Raw genomic sequence first — 15,470 nt, 5'->3', positions numbered from 1 at the left:
TTAAAATGACTGAAAATGTTTTTGGTGAAAATATATTTAGAAACAATCCTTAGTAAAAGTTCTAGTTAATTTTGAAAAAACACTTGAAGTATTTTCTAGAAGAATCACATAACTAATGCTTCTTGTAAAAAACATTTCAAATACTTTTGAAACTAGAAAATATTTTTTCTAAAAACGCTTTTAATTATTTTAAAAACACATCAAAATACATCAAAATGAACTCATAAATTATTATCCACAATTTCAAATTACAATGCGCGTGGATAGTCTGTGTGCGTGTGGGTACACGTGCTCATTGTCAGTATGTCATGTGCTTCTCCCTCGTCTCCCTGAGTTTTGATCTCAATCAGCTTGCCTACTTTTGAACTGAACAACCCAAACCCCACCACCACATTGCTCTCTCTCCGTCCCCACAACCTCGTTGTTGACTTTTCACCTCCATTTTCACACCTTCACTTGACTTGACCAAACTCCCACTTCCACTTCCACACACTTAACAACTAATACAGATCACAAAAGAAGAAGAAAGGAAGCAGAGCAGTGGCATGTAGCTCTCATCAATGGGCTGCTTCCAGTCCAAAAACCCCCGCCTCCCTTCCTCCGACCAAGCCCCTCCTCCACCAGATCCAGGTTTCGCTCTTTTTCCTTTCTGGGTTTCGATTATTTTTGTGTTTAGCAAAATCCCAATAGAAAATTATGAACAAAATGATTGATTTGTGTTTGAAATTTGAACCCAATATCTGTATGATGGTGTGAAAGCCAATGAAGTGGAATTGGAAGATGAACAAGCTGTTCCTGCATTCAAAGAGTTTGGACTGGCAGAGCTGAGAACTGCCACCAATGGGTTCAACTCTGAACTTATTGTCTCTGAGAGTGGGGAGAAGGCCCCCAATGTTGTTTACAGAGGGAAGTTAAGAAACAATCGATTTGTCGCCATTAAGCGCTTTTCTAAGTTGTCTTGGCCCGACCCACATCAGTTTTTGGTATGCCATTGTCCACCGAGTTTATGCATGTTATGTGTTTGTGTTTATATGCCTGTATGAGTTTCTGAGCTGATGGAGGTGTTTGTGTTGTATCTGGATGTAGGCAGAGGCGGCTGGGGTTGGCAAGGTTAGGCACAAAAAATTGGTGAATTTGATTGGGTGTTGTGCTGAGGGAGATGAGAGGCTGTTGGTGGCAGAGTACATGCCTAATGATACTCTCTCCAAGCACCTCTTTCACTGTATGTTTCTATCGTTCTTGTACGTATTTTTGCTTATAAACTATAAAAATATGAATGTTGCTAATATTCTCTAAGCCTCATAGCGTTGGGACATATTATATAATGTAGTTTTGCTTTGGACATTCTTCTAGTTGTAACTTGTAACTCAATGCAAATGCTTGGGAAGTGAAGTGATCTCCAATCGTGAGTCAGCATGGTCATCTGTGTCCAAGAACTCTCACTAGGCATTTAGATGTAGATACTAGATATAGTCCTTTTCTGGTATGATTCGTGTAACTCGCATGTTCTGTAATTTGCGTCTTAGTTGTAGGCTTCCCCTCCCGGTGGATGCACCCACATCTATCCTACCTTCTGCCAATGTCTAAAAGTAATAAGTCACCAATGATTCAGACCTCGCAAAGGCTAGATTCACCATGTTGACATCCTGAAGCCTAACTTAGTGGTGTTTGTTTATACTATTTCTATAGATTAGGATTCCCTGTACTCTGCTTGGATTTTAATCTTTATGTGTTTTCATAGGAAAGAGTTTTAACTATGCCTTGATGGGTTAGCTGATAGTTAGTGCAGACGAATTTCCTCTTCTCTTTGTAGTATTGAAGTCCTGTCATTAACTAGAAGGTCTCTCGCTGCCAAAATTAGGCTAATTGAATGTTCTAGCTCATATTCTAATGGTTATGCTTCTCTGGCTTAACTTTTTTGGACGATGAGCTCAATTATTTTCTGTTTGCATATTCTATATTGTCACTGAGCATGGATAACTTGATTGTGCATTTCTTTTTCCTCTTAAGATTTTGTTTTCAATTTGTCTTCCTGTTTTGCTTTTTTTTTTTTTGCGTTCATTCTTTGAGCCACAGTTAAATTTGGTTTCCCTTATTTGTTAGTTTTTCTAATATATGTTATAGGGGAGAAACAGCCATTGCCATGGGAAATGCGCGTTAGAATTGCATACTATATTGCACAAGCCCTTGATCATTGCAATACAGAAAACCGAAAACTGTATCATGACTTAAATGCATACAGAGTTCTTTTTGATGAGGTACGCTATATCCAAACACAGTGCTTTAGTGTTTAATTGACTTCCAAACCTAATTATTGGAACCAAGGTTGGGGGTTACCGAAATTCCCGTAGTTTGCACGTACAGAGTTTTCTTGGAAGAGGTACAGATCATTCAACACAATAAGTTGCTAGTGGGAAATTCATATTTATTTGCTTTAGTGATTCATTAACTTCAAAGCCTAATTATTTAGATCAGGGTTAGCGCTTACTGAAATTTGGTAGTTTTTACAAGTGTAATGTTTATGCGTCTTCATTTGTGCATTACATATTCAAGTTAGCACAAATGTGCTTAATAACAATTAAAGCAGACGGAGTATAGTGAGTATGCCGTTGAGAGAGATTGTTCAGAAACAAATCTAACAAATGATATTTGAATTTCAAATTTCCTATCTCTTGGCCATCCTGGGTGGTTCTCACTTTAAGGAAATAATGGTCTGCCTAGCCAATATGTGATTAAGGGGAAACCTCGAGGTTCTACATGTTCTGTTTCATGCCCTGATTCAATTGTGACCCTTTATTATCAAGTAGTTCCTTTTTGAACTAGAAAAAGAAACTTCCTTTTTGTGACATCAAGGGAGCATATTTTGTGGTGTTAGTATTGAACTTATCTGAATTGTTGTTGAACTTAATATTTGACTGGATCACAGGATGGTGACCCGCGGTTATCTAGCTTTGGTCTGATAAAAAATAGCCGAGATGGTAAAAGCTATAGCACTAACTTGGCTTATACTCCACCTGAATTTTTGCGGACAGGTATGCCATGTTGTTTAGCATACATTACTGGAGGTTTCTTATAGACTCTTGCATGTGGAAAGATTTCAGTATGGTGATGTTTGATATTATGTTGTCATGGTTGGTAATATTCATCAGAGCAGAATATAAAGTAACTGGAAGAACAATAATGATTTTTACATTAAACAAAAAAGAAAACATTTAAAAAAAGAAGGGAAAGATCAAATAAGTTGTCACAGACATTAAAATCAAGGGACCAATAAGTAAATCTTGGAACCTGTCTCGATGTCTCCATTGAAACGTCTGAGTTAGAACAGCAAGAAAGTGGATCAAGATGTGAACTTTTGTCCCTAAAATTTACATTTTGTTATCCTGTGCTTTCTATGGTGTGAGCATTACCATTTACCAATGTAAGAAAGACCCAGACGGTTCTATTATCTAATTCTCCTATGTGTGGTCTTCCATTTTCCATCCAAGGGAAGTGAAGTTGGTCTCGTTTGAAACAAGAGGAATTATTTCTGCTTCTAATGCTTGATTTTGTTACATGATGAGTCTTGTTAAAAATCAAAATGCTAATAATTGATACAATTCAGTCAGCGCTCTCTCATGGATAGGAAACTAAATTTCATTAATGGAAAAAGGAAGAATGACAGTGTGGGCAGATATCGACTGAGCCTGATGAGCTAAAAACCTGCTTCCCCCACCAATACGATCAACTACAACAGATAGAACATCCACAACCCCATTTACAGCAACAAAATAGAAAACAGCAGCATTCCAATCATACAATATTGCAGAAAAAGAACCATCCAAACTCTCGAAAGTTTAAAATGTAGCAGGACTGTGATCATTTCTTGTATGTTTCTGATAGTGGCTACTAAGGAAATACCATTATCCATTTTACACAATAAAACGTTTGGTTTTTGCAGGTAGGGTCATTCCAGAGAGTGTGATCTACAGTTATGGGACTGTTCTTCTTGACCTTTTGAGTGGAAAACATATACCTCCAAGCCATGTATGCATTCTTCACATATTTATCTTTACTTTTCTGTACTATCTCAACCTTCATGACAGTTTCGTTCTTATTTTTCTTTTTGGGTTAAGCATGACAGTTTCACTCTTTAGTTCAATCATGTAATTTTGACAAGGGTTAGAAGGGTAAAATATCTGGTGCCAGTGGTAGTTGCCAACCCCCACTATATTTCCTCCAAACACAAAGGATGAGTGTGTCATTGCGAGCTCCACTTCCATATTCACTCTATAGATTGTCAGTTGGAAAACAAAAAAGAATTAAAGATATGTTGTTGGGGTCAATGCTAAAAAGAGTGGTTTGAATTTTAAGTAATACGAGAATGTTTCCTTAAATAGGCATTTTCCTGTCATTCCAAACATGGTTATCAGAGCAGCGCCACTAGGTACGAGCATTGTCTGTTTCGTTGGTATACTCTATCCCATTTTGAAATTTATTTCTTATAGATGAGTTATAACTTATACCCAAGCTAGGGATGGGAGACTTAGGAGTACTTACACCATCTCCATGTTGAATTAAAACTAAATTCTTGAGCATGGAATACAAGGAAATAATGCAGTAGTAATAAACAGAAATAATGCAGAAATAATAAACAAAAATAAAACCCAAATGGATGCACCAAATGTGTAAGGGCCTGACTTGACCAACAAAATAGACCGTCATTAATTTTATTATTTATATCAAGATACACTGTCTTTCTCAAAGCAGTCAATATATCAAACAATTGTTTGAGCCTAATGTTCTTCATGAGAAGGCTATTGAGGGCCATGTAGTTGGTTGTGAATAAAATAGCACCAAGGCCTATTAACAGACCATGATTATAGCTACGCTGTTAACTATTGTTATACTTGGAATTGCCTGCTTGACTCCAAGTTCATTGGCCTGTCTTCTATTATTATAGTATTTTGTCGCCTTTAATGATTTGGGGGCAGACGAGACACTTGCAACTTCTTACTTCATCGATTTAACTTGTTATTTTCTAGGCATTGGATCTCATAAGGGGGAAAAGTTTGTTATTGTTAATGGATTCATCCTTAGAAGGACAATATGCCAATGAAGATGCAACTGAATTGGTTGAATTGGCCTCAAAATGTCTTCAATATGAGGCTAAAGATCGACCTGAGACCACATTTCTTCTGTCAGCAGTATCCCCCCTCCAAAAGCAGACAGAGGTATTTTGAATAGTTACGAAGTCTTATTGAAAACTAGGATTTTGTGACGACTTATCCTGCAATTTCTTCATTTGTTTTATTTATATTTACTAATATATTCATTCGTTGAAACTGTTATTTTAGGTTGCATCACTTGTTTTAATGGGTTTATCAAAAACTCCAGTGGTGATGCCAACCATACTTTCTCCGCTTGGGAAGGCCTGTGTACAGATGGACCTCTCTGCAGTTCATGAGATTTTGCTAAAGACTGGTTACAGAGATGAAGAGGGTGCAGAAAATGAAGTGAGTTTCTTATCTTCTCTTTGTAGGTGAACCACATATATCTGGAAATAGAAAACTTAAATATGATTATCTTACCATATTACAGAACGAAAGAAGGCAATCTTCTTCCATTAAATAAAGTTTTGTGAGCAAATGCCGTAATTTTGCCTAAAAATTAGTTGATCCACATCAGTGTTCTCTTAGCTTCTGTAACATCTCCCAAAATATAGTCGGCCATATTAAAATATGTAATTACTAGTTAGTACAATTGTTTTCAAAGGCTTGTGGGTTGTGATCTTTTATAATGATCCTTTTCATCGGAAATGTGTTCTATCTAAAGCTGTCATTTCAAGAGTGGACACAACAAGTGCAAGATATGTTGAATACCAAGAAATTTGGGGACATTGCGTTCAGAGACAAGGATTTTAAAAATGCGGTGGAGCACTACTCTAAGGTATTTTTCTTTAATTTCCGTTGTTCTTTACGTTTACTCTTACTTTCAAATGCATAATGTGATTCCTATGATGTCATGGTCTAGTTAGCAATTTCCGTTATTAAAATCTTGAAATGGGGATATCGCGTTCCTTACAGCATCTTTGACTTACGTGAAATTGTTTTCATCATCTTCTACGCACGTTGAGTAAAACTCATTGAATGGAACGGTAAATCTTGCAATACCTTTATGGCTTTTGAAATCATATGAGCAGCAGATGACAGCAGAAAATTGAATAAAAGAAGTTTACCTGAACCGCGAGTACTTGCAGACTCGGCCGAAAAAAAATTAAAAATCTTAGTGCCTTTGTATCTGTATGTGTCTTTTAATTTCTGATCCTTTTTATTGTACAGTTGGTTTCAATGATGTCTGTTCCTTCGGGTACTATATTTGTGAGGCGAGCGCTCTCCTACTTAATGATCGGGCAACCAGAATTAGCTTTGAGAGATGCCATGCAAGCTCAAGTGTGCTTGCCTGAGTGGGCAACTGCCTTCTACATGCAGGCTCTCGCCCTTTCGAAACTGGGAATGGAAACTGACGCTCAGGACATGCTAAAGGATGGAGCTTCCTTCGAATCGAAGAAGCAAAACAGCTGGCGCAATTAGATCGCGAGGCTGATGAGATGGCGGTAACCAAGGCCCTTGAATTTTTTGCCACTTTTTTCACCCTGATGTTGTTGCTGCAAAGGATATGTGGTCGAGCGGAAGCAGGTTTCGTTTGGGTTATTTTCAGTTGACAATTCACCTTCTAGTTGTGAAAGTAGTCTTACACAAATGTATAAGCAAAAATTTGAAATAAGAAATTAGAAACTAGATGTGTAATCAGCTGTTCAATCAAATTTACAGTTATTTGTTTTCTACCTTGGTTTCTTGTTCTGGGGTACAAGAGCAGGAAGCCGGAATCACTCTGATTGAACACTGCATCCACGAAGTCCACCACCGTTGCCAACGCCTCTCGTGGTACAAAACTCACGTCCACCATCTTTACTGGCCAGTTCACTAATTACTTAAATGGTGAACTGCCTTGACTTTTTTCTACCACTCTCCACCTATTGTGAATAGTATTTGTCATGGCACATGCACTGTTCTAAAAATACGACGAAAGGCGGCTGGTCACTGGATTGTATTACTAAGTGGCGCCAAAACTTCAACTTGGCTCAAAACTTGTAACTTATCCTTGTAATCAAGTACAAGATTTGCAAAGTTGTCCACATGGATTTACACTGCGCTATAGATGGCTGACTACTAGACTGTAGTACTAAGTGGCACCAAAACTTTAACTTGGCTCAAAACTTGTTAACTTATCCTTGTAATCAAGTACATGATTTACAAAGTTATCCTCATGGATTACGTCCTTAGTTGTTAACTTGTTGGAGAAAGTTGACAAATGTTTACAAGCAATTCTTGGTATTTTCTGCTATGCATTGCCTCCGCTTGGCCTTTGCAATTGCTTTTGTTGTTTTCCTTGTTAGCGTTTTCGTAGGTTACAAATAGTTTGGTCCAAATCGTCTTCTTCTAGTTGTCGGGTTGGGCATTTTTGGTATTTTCCGCGCTTTTTGTTGGCCTAACTTGGTGCTCTCTTTTAGGGCACATGCGTACAAGAAAACAACAATTGTTAACACAAGTTTTTGTGGTCCAATTCGTAATGTATTTTAATGATTTAAATTATCTATCTTTTAGAATATCATTTATTGATCATTCTTATAAAAATTTAGACAAAGGAAAGAACCCTAAACCTAAATATGATTTCAGATTTGGGTGATTTTTGGTAGATCCAATATTTGAGAGAAGATCTAAAAGATAGACGGTTCATCTGATTTCAGATTTGGGTGATTTTTGGTAGACCTGATCTTTGAGAGAAGACCTAAAAGATAGACGGTTCAAATCATTGAAATATATTATGGAGTGAGCTACACAAAAAACTTGTGTAAAAAAAGTAGTGTCACGAATCTGTATATATATATATATATAAAGTAAAGGGTTTTTTTATAAGAAGATATTAAGTAAAGGAGGTTAAGCTAAGCTTCACAATTATTCGTAAATAACTTGATGTTGAACTTAGTCATTGAATAAGTCTTGTCTAAAATCTTCTATTTACATAAAAAAATGAACACTACGAGAGTGTAATACGTGTTGCCAAACCAATATACATTTGTTTTGCTTGAAACGCTGGTGTTTAGAAACGAAAAACGTTGTATTGCAACAAGTTTGGTGCTAACTAATAATGCATAATGCATGTTAGTTGATATTGTTTTATCATTAAACTTAAAAATCGAATTATATATGCTAAGACAGAAGATTAAGTTTAGATTTAACAAAGTGATATCAATCCCACGATGTAAGTCAAAAGATGCTGAAATGCCTCTATTGGTCTTTTTGACCCTCGAAAATATAGATTACCATGAGTCAATCCCTTTTGAAAAAGACATATTTGTCGATTTGTCCCTTAAACTTGTATGGAGCTGCTAATTTTCTCTCTGAACTTAAATTTTAGCTGATTATCCCTCTGAACTTTTATAATTAGCTAATTTTCCCAAAACTTTAATTTTAGCCGATCATCTCCAGAACTTTTATAAACAGCCAATTCCTCCTAGCGTCAAATTTTAAAAACTTTCATTCAATTTTTCATCCATGGCCAATTATAAAATTTCTAGAGGTAATCAGCTAAAATTAAAGCTTAATGAAAAAATTGACTCATTATAAAAATTCAAAGAAATAATCTGTTAAAATTAAAGTTCAGAGGATAAATCAACAGCTCTATACAAATTAAGAAACAAATCAACAAATGCCTCATTAAAAACATTTGATTAAAAACATTGAACTAATTGCGCTGGGCCTAGCGAGCGCTGCAGGCCAACCCATACAGGGATCGGACGACAAGAAACTTCTAGCAAGACCTAGTCTAGGCTAAAGGACAACATTTATAGGGGATAAGGATAGGATCATTTTTCTACGAATCCTAAAGATCCCGTAATCGTATTTAAACACGTAATATAATTTAGGTTACGACAAACACAATAAAACTACACCGTGCCAGGTGAGTTGCCAGGTGAGTTCCTCTCTTCTACGTTCAAAATTTTATTTACGGTTATAACAATAAAGAAAAAACATATTTTCAGTTGTAACCAAGGCCCTTTTATTTGTTCGTCAACAATTTGTTAGTCGGACCACGTGAGCGTGATAACGTACAAAACCAAAATTACAATACTTTTTCTATAAAAAAGTTGATTGGGGTAATAAATCTGCAAACTGGGAAACTCAATATCTGCAACCAATCAAAGGTTGAAGATTGAAGACGGAGAAAAATAGGCGCCAGTATTTGCTTTGCTCTCTCTCTCTCTCTCTCTAATACTTTCTCTCTCTACTCTTTGGAGCCTACTTGCAACGTCTTCTTTTTCTTCCTTTAAATAAAAAACAAAGTTAAATAGAGGATTCAGAGTCGATACAATACAAATATATTTATGTACACAGAGAGGTCAACACACACTCATAAATCTCTATTCACCAACTCCCTTTCTTCTTCCTCAAGCGGCTCCGATTTCACGGTATGTCCTCTCTCTCTCTCTCTACAATTTTGTTTGGGACTATATTTCTCTCTTCTTCCGCTCAGTCTCTATGGTCATATGTTGTTTCAGAAATTTGGGATGTTTGAATTTCTTTCTGGGTTTAAATGGTTCTGCCTCTGATTGAATCTGTTTTTGTTATTCATCCTCGTAAACAAGACATGGGTTGTGCATGTTTTTCTCCTCGCTTTGATGGGTCGGTGCTTGATTTTCCATATTTTTTAAAGTTCAATTTTTTAATTTTTGTAGTTGTTAGATGCTTTTCTCTTTTCTGAAGTTATAATTTCAAATTAATTTCAATCATTAAATGGTATGTAGCTTCAATATGAAGCTGCTTCTACTTTGTAGATTACTGGGTTTTCTCCGTTTTTGCATAGGTTTCAAGTGGTTCAGAAATTAATTGTTTTTCAGCATTTTGGCTGTTAGATTCCCATGCCATTAGGGTTTTTGATAAAATTCATGAAAAAGAAATTGGTGGTTGCCAAGATGTAACCCTGGATTCCAATTCAGAAGTCAAAACCTGCATTATGAGCACCTCATAATCTCCTAATTAAATCTTCTACCCGGTCAACTTCTAGTTACTGACCCTTGTGATAATTGATGCAACTGAATGAAGCCTGAAAACCCTCAAATCGCATGTTTTGGTGGCGGATTGGTTTTGGTTTCAATCCTATATGTTGAGAGCATTCAATTTTGTGTGGAATGTGTGCATGATTTTCAATAGCTTCTTGGGGTTTCATATTATGTGTTGCGGTTTAATGATTCGGGTTCTACACTTTCGGGAATCAGAATTTGATCGGCACAAAGCTTGCCAGTTCCCTCTGTTTTTGAAAGGGATAAGTTTATTTTGTGTTTCCTGTTATTCTGAATAATCTGAAACCCTGCCCCTTTTGTTGAACGTGACAGTATTTTTTTTCTTCACTTTTTATAGCTTTGAAATCTAGTTGTCACCTTTGATTTTCCTGGAGGGACGAATTGGAAATCTAGTCGTTACCTTGTGTCTGCATCTTTTCAACATCATCTTCATTTTTAACTCGGTTTCCTAGTCTTCTGTATTTTGGGTTTTCTTATGCTTCCCTTCTAATTTAATCATCATTGGGGCCTTTTCCGTTGTTGTGCAATATGCTGTCTTACACTGATGTAGCGGTTGATTTGCGATTTTTTATTTTGCCATATCATGTAAACTTTTGTGACTGAAAACACTTAAAATCGACTATCTTTTATCAAAGCCAAGATATACTGAAGTAGTCTATGTTCTGAGAAAATAAAAAAGTACAATTCTTTGAAGCAGCTTGGCCAGTAGCCCTCCCATAATTTTGTTGTTTTCTTTTTAGTTGGTGAATGGGGATTCTCGGATGCATTTCTATTGCAAAATGAACAACTTTGTGAGAACATTGTGGTAGTAATTGGAACTTCTTGTGAATGTCTCTTCCGATTTTCTTGTCACCATTTTTCAACTTACCTCCAGTTAATATGATGTTTGGATACATGCAGACCAAGCACATCAGACATTTTATGGATAAAGCAGGACTTGGCAAGGAGGCTCCTGAAGAAGTGACTCGTGAGTCGCTTATTGCCATTTCGTACTCCTTACCAGAGAAGAATCTCACTTCAAAACTCTCTTCTGGAAAGTTGAATGGCGAGGCAATAGATACTGATGGAGAAGAGAAGTTTAGGTCTGAGCTGATCTCCATTTCGTATACAGAGTCACCGGAAGTTGGAGGCTTACCTGTTACCATGGGAGAACTTAACGGCTAGGGTGCAGGCGGTTCCTGTTGTAATAGAAACCGAGTAATACTGTGTGCATGGACTTGTACTGTGGAAGTTGTTTGCATGTTCTGTAAAATAAACCTTAAAAGAGTTCCTTGAGACAATGAATGAAAAAACTTCCTGTCTTCTGTGTCTCTGTGTGCTGCTGGTTGTGAAATCTGGGTTTTGTATCTCTGCTGCCTCGAAGTTTACTCTAAATCTTTTGGCACTTGTGTTACCAATTGTTGGGACTCACAGCTCGCCTGCAATGAATAGTATAAACTTTGTGTTATCTTTTCATGGTACTTTAAAACTTCAGAGATGAGATTGAAAGTTTTAGATTTTGCTTATGGGATAAAGTATTTTGAAGTTTGTAGTATGATGATGACTTGATAGGTTTATAAATTTTTTCTTATAATTAATTTCAACATAACTGGAAATTTTCATATAGTATTAGTAATATGTGCATGATAAACTCCAAATCGAACCAAACTGCACAGCAATATTGGTGAACCGATTACATCGGTTTAAGCCATTATGGTTCGGGGTGGTTTGAAATTCAGGCAAATCAGTTTGGGTCTTGGTTTGTACCCAAAACTGAACCAATCCAAACTGTGTCGACTCTTAATACATTTTATTAGGCTGGCAGAATATTCTACAACTAAAAAAAAAAAAAAAAAAAAAAAAACCTTGCACAATAGACTAGACAGACGAGCTAGTCAACGAGTTACAGTTTGATACTGATGAAAAACATAGTTGTAAGATATAAACTTAAAAGACTAGAAATCTCAACTAGTCAAACTCCACCAAGTTTAAGTTTAATAGCAAATATTCATACACAGAAGCTTATTCACTTATCAGATCACACAATACCAACAAGTAACAATAACATAAGAATGTAAATTAAATAAAAATATGTTGTGAAATCAACGGTATGTGTGCAGTGGAATAAAGTAAATAAGACACAATATTTACGAGGTTTAGCAAGTGTATCTACATCCTCAGGGTAGTAGCAGTAGTCTCTCTTATTATCATACTGAAATTACAAAGTAATGGAAACAATACATTGTATTTACGCTTCTCTATCATATTTGTATGCTGATAGGCCTTTATATAGAGAAACTTTATCTTCTTTGTTAAGGTCAACAAATGTGAAAGTAGGCAGCACAACTTTAACATTTGTTGGCTGTTGGTGCCTTTTTCTTCAAGTGGGTCATCCACTTTTATAACACTCCTTCTTGGATGACCACAAGTTTTTAACTGATTGTCTTCATTAGAACTTTGCTCATATGGCCAATGTAACATACTGTTAGACACTCCCCAAGATGATATCTCCCCTTGATTAGAATAAGCTTTGGATTAATTAATTTGTCATTAAGCCAATACGCGATAGTTGGAGTGTTTGCTTCTGAAGGTGAATCATGTGTGCTCCAAATTTGATTGGCCATAGGTCTTAACCATACACATGTATTTCTAAGAGATATAAAGATGTAGCACCGAATGCTTGTTTCCTTGATCGTTGCAAGATCAATCTATTTCCATATGTAAATACTAATCATTTCTGAGAGCGATTTGAATGTAGACTAGAGAGATGTTTAGATTTTGCTTGCTCAATATGACTATGGCTATTAGTAAGTTCTTTGGAATAAAACAAGCATATGTCTATAATTTTCTGGTGATATCAATAGATAAACTTTATTTCATTGCAATACCCATTTTGTTGGTATTGTGCTCCACATGAAATGTAATAATTGATTCAGTATATTGTGCTAAATACAGTAAGGCACGTACTTCACTAAGATAAGGTACTTCTAGATCAAATATCAATTCATCATTTACCTCACGAGGATGAATGACCCTTCTTAGTGCTTAAAAATTAATTAACCATTTAAGTGTTCAACTCATGATCTTCAAACCGCATGGTTTTTAATACCATAAACTTTTGTTGGATAAGAATTTGTGTTGGCATATCATTCGATCTGCAGCTCGAGACAATATTCCTTTCAACACTTTATAATTTGTCTAGACTCTTCAGGAGTCTCAATTTTATATGAACTCTTGCAAGAGATTTAGTATATTGCAACAATATAATGAAAGTACTCTCTGGCAATTTTATACCATCTATTAGTATTGAGCACATAATCTATGCTTTACCCTTCTAGGGCTTACTTTAAGCAATTTGAATCATTTACACTTCATGACACATTCTCCTTTAGAATTTATACAGAGCAATTTGCCTCTATGTATACTTGAGGGATTTACTTACGGAGATATGCTTCGGGCATATATATATCCATTGAAATGAATGAGTTTCACAATGAGAAATCATGTTTAAAAGAGTATATAACAATTTCAGGTTTCAACTAGGAACCAGGTGTCATATCATGTAATATTTCACTGTATTACAAATGTCAATATGTAACGTTATGGGTTCAACATCATTTGACGATTTGTACTATAAGTCTATTTTTCCACGTTCTTGCTAAATTATAATGAAATTGCCTTTTTCCATTTTGGCCAATAATTTTTCTTTTCGTCAACGAACAAAAGAACGTGGCTCAATATCAACATAGCTCATTGATGAAATTAGTAGCTACTGTAAAACCAAAATCAACATTGGTTATCATTAATTCGTGATCCACAATTCTCATGTACATGCAGATGCATAGTTTATAAGCATTGTTGGAGTTTTGAGCTACTTTAGTCCCACATCAGGGAACTCAAGTTCCCTAGAGGCCCATATATTAGGTTAGTCACCTTTATTAGTGATTAGGTGTTGGACCATTTGGAATGAACATTGAGGTTTGGGCCACTAATTGTATGGATTAGGCTTGTGATAATTATACCATAATATTAATATTATTAATCAAGATCAGAGTTCATTAATTTTAATTTTGAATTAAGTTTTTAATTAAACTAATTAAGAAAATGTTTTGATTAATAGACACAACAGTTTGGAAAGAGTTGTGCGGTTTTAGATACATCCAAAAGGTATTTGAAAATGTACGAAATAGCCTATATATCTGAAGATTCTTAGTTCTTTCATATATCATCTTTTTCCTTTCTATCTCTTCCATACAAAACCTTACAAAGAGTAAACACACAAAGCAATTCGCCAGAATTCTATAATCCAGTGCGGGTTGTAGAATTAGATAGTTGTATCCTGGTTGAGTAGACACCATAAAACCACAAGCACAAGAATGAGACGGAAATACTATTCGAATGACATAGTTTTTGCACTAGCCTCTATCTGTGTAAACCAAGTTAGTACAATTTTAATTTCTGTATTTATTTATGTTATTTCATTTTGTATTGCAAGTATTTTTCGTTAGTAAAGTTTTAGAATTTCAAGTTCTATTATTTTTATTTATTTCTGAATTGTTCTCCAACAATCTTGGAACAATATGGAACAATCAGGAACTAAACCTCATTCTGAAAGCTTGAGAAATTTAAGGGCGGAGACTTCAAAAGTTGGCAACAGAAAATGCTGTTTTATTTGACAACTTTGAATCTGGCTAATGTTATGTGTGAGACTGTGCCTAGCCATAAACTTTGACGGTTATAAATGCCTAGAATCATAATGATTTCCTCTGCAGAAACTATATTCTCAATGCATTAAATGATTCGTTGTATGATGTCTATGTGGTATGCAAGACAACCAAGGAACTTTGGGAATCACTTGAGAAAAAATATAAAACAGATGATACTAGTTCAAAGAAATTTGTCGTGGCCAAATTTTTGGACTACAAAATGGTTGATTCCAAGTCTGTTTTCTCTCAAATTGAAGATCTCCAGAAAATCATCCATGACATTCATGTTGAAGGGATGGTGATCAATGAGTCTTTTCAGGTGGCGTCTTTTATAGAGAAATTGACACCTTTTTGGAAGGAGTTCAAGAATTATCTCAAGCACAAATGTAAAGAGATGACCCTCGAGGATCTCATTGTAAGGTTGCAAATTGAGGAAGATAACAGAAAGAATGAGAAGGGCCTGGTTTCAAGTATGGAAGCCAAGGAGAATGTTGTTGAAGGAAGTTCATCAAAGCAAAGGCCGAAATTCTAGAAAACTAAGAAAAAGGAAAAGAACTTTGTCCCTGGTGTGAAAGGCAAAGACTTCAAGAAAATTAAGGGAAGTTGCTGGGTTTGTGGAAAGTTAGGCCATAGGGCTCAAGAATGTCGCCATTGAAGGGATT

General features: G+C 35.7%; 2 protein-coding genes across 2 annotated transcripts; both read left to right on the top strand.

The window, feature by feature from the left end:
* The first annotated feature begins 347 nt into the window (after nucleotides 1–347).
* Nucleotides 348–6,826, top strand: LOC125478282 (serine/threonine-protein kinase BSK2-like). Its single transcript, XM_048586355.1, has 10 exons — nucleotides 348–630; nucleotides 760–983; nucleotides 1,087–1,222; nucleotides 2,125–2,258; nucleotides 2,927–3,032; nucleotides 3,941–4,026; nucleotides 5,025–5,213; nucleotides 5,337–5,495; nucleotides 5,815–5,928; nucleotides 6,321–6,826. Exons 1-10 carry the CDS (start codon nucleotides 561–563, stop codon nucleotides 6,570–6,572), a joined length of 1,470 nt encoding a protein of 489 aa, XP_048442312.1. The 5' UTR covers nucleotides 348–560; the 3' UTR covers nucleotides 6,573–6,826.
* Nucleotides 6,827–9,075: 2,249 nt separating this feature from the next.
* LOC125478174 lies at nucleotides 9,076–11,424 on the top strand. Its single transcript, XM_048585948.1, has 2 exons — nucleotides 9,076–9,511; nucleotides 11,024–11,424. Exons 1-2 carry the CDS (start codon nucleotides 9,428–9,430, stop codon nucleotides 11,285–11,287), a joined length of 348 nt encoding a protein of 115 aa, XP_048441905.1. The 5' UTR covers nucleotides 9,076–9,427; the 3' UTR covers nucleotides 11,288–11,424.
* The last annotated feature ends 4,046 nt before the right edge of the window (nucleotides 11,425–15,470 follow it).

The sequence above is a fragment of a genome, unplaced genomic scaffold (genome assembly GCF_019419815.1).
Source record: "Pyrus x bretschneideri cultivar Hongxiangsu unplaced genomic scaffold, Pyrus_bretschneideri_v1 Contig24, whole genome shotgun sequence".
Taxonomy (NCBI): domain Eukaryota; kingdom Viridiplantae; phylum Streptophyta; class Magnoliopsida; order Rosales; family Rosaceae; genus Pyrus; species Pyrus x bretschneideri.
Note: the sequence above shows the minus strand (reverse complement) of the source record. Positions and strands in the feature narration are given on the sequence as shown.

Excerpts from the sequence above, each read along its gene's own strand:
- LOC125478282 (XM_048586355.1), top strand. The coding sequence starts at position 561 with ATGGGCTGCTTCCAGTCCAAAAACCCCCGCCTCCCTTCCTCCGACCAA. Across the intron at positions 631-759 it reads CCCTCCTCCACCAGATCCAG|CCAATGAAGTGGAATTGGAA; the intron begins GTTTCGCTCTTT and ends ATGGTGTGAAAG. Across the intron at positions 5,929-6,320 it reads CGGTGGAGCACTACTCTAAG|TTGGTTTCAATGATGTCTGT; the intron begins GTATTTTTCTTT and ends TTTATTGTACAG.
- LOC125478174 (XM_048585948.1), top strand. The coding sequence starts at position 9,428 with ATGTACACAGAGAGGTCAACACACACTCATAAATCTCTATTCACCAAC. Across the intron at positions 9,512-11,023 it reads CAAGCGGCTCCGATTTCACG|ACCAAGCACATCAGACATTT; the intron begins GTATGTCCTCTC and ends GGATACATGCAG.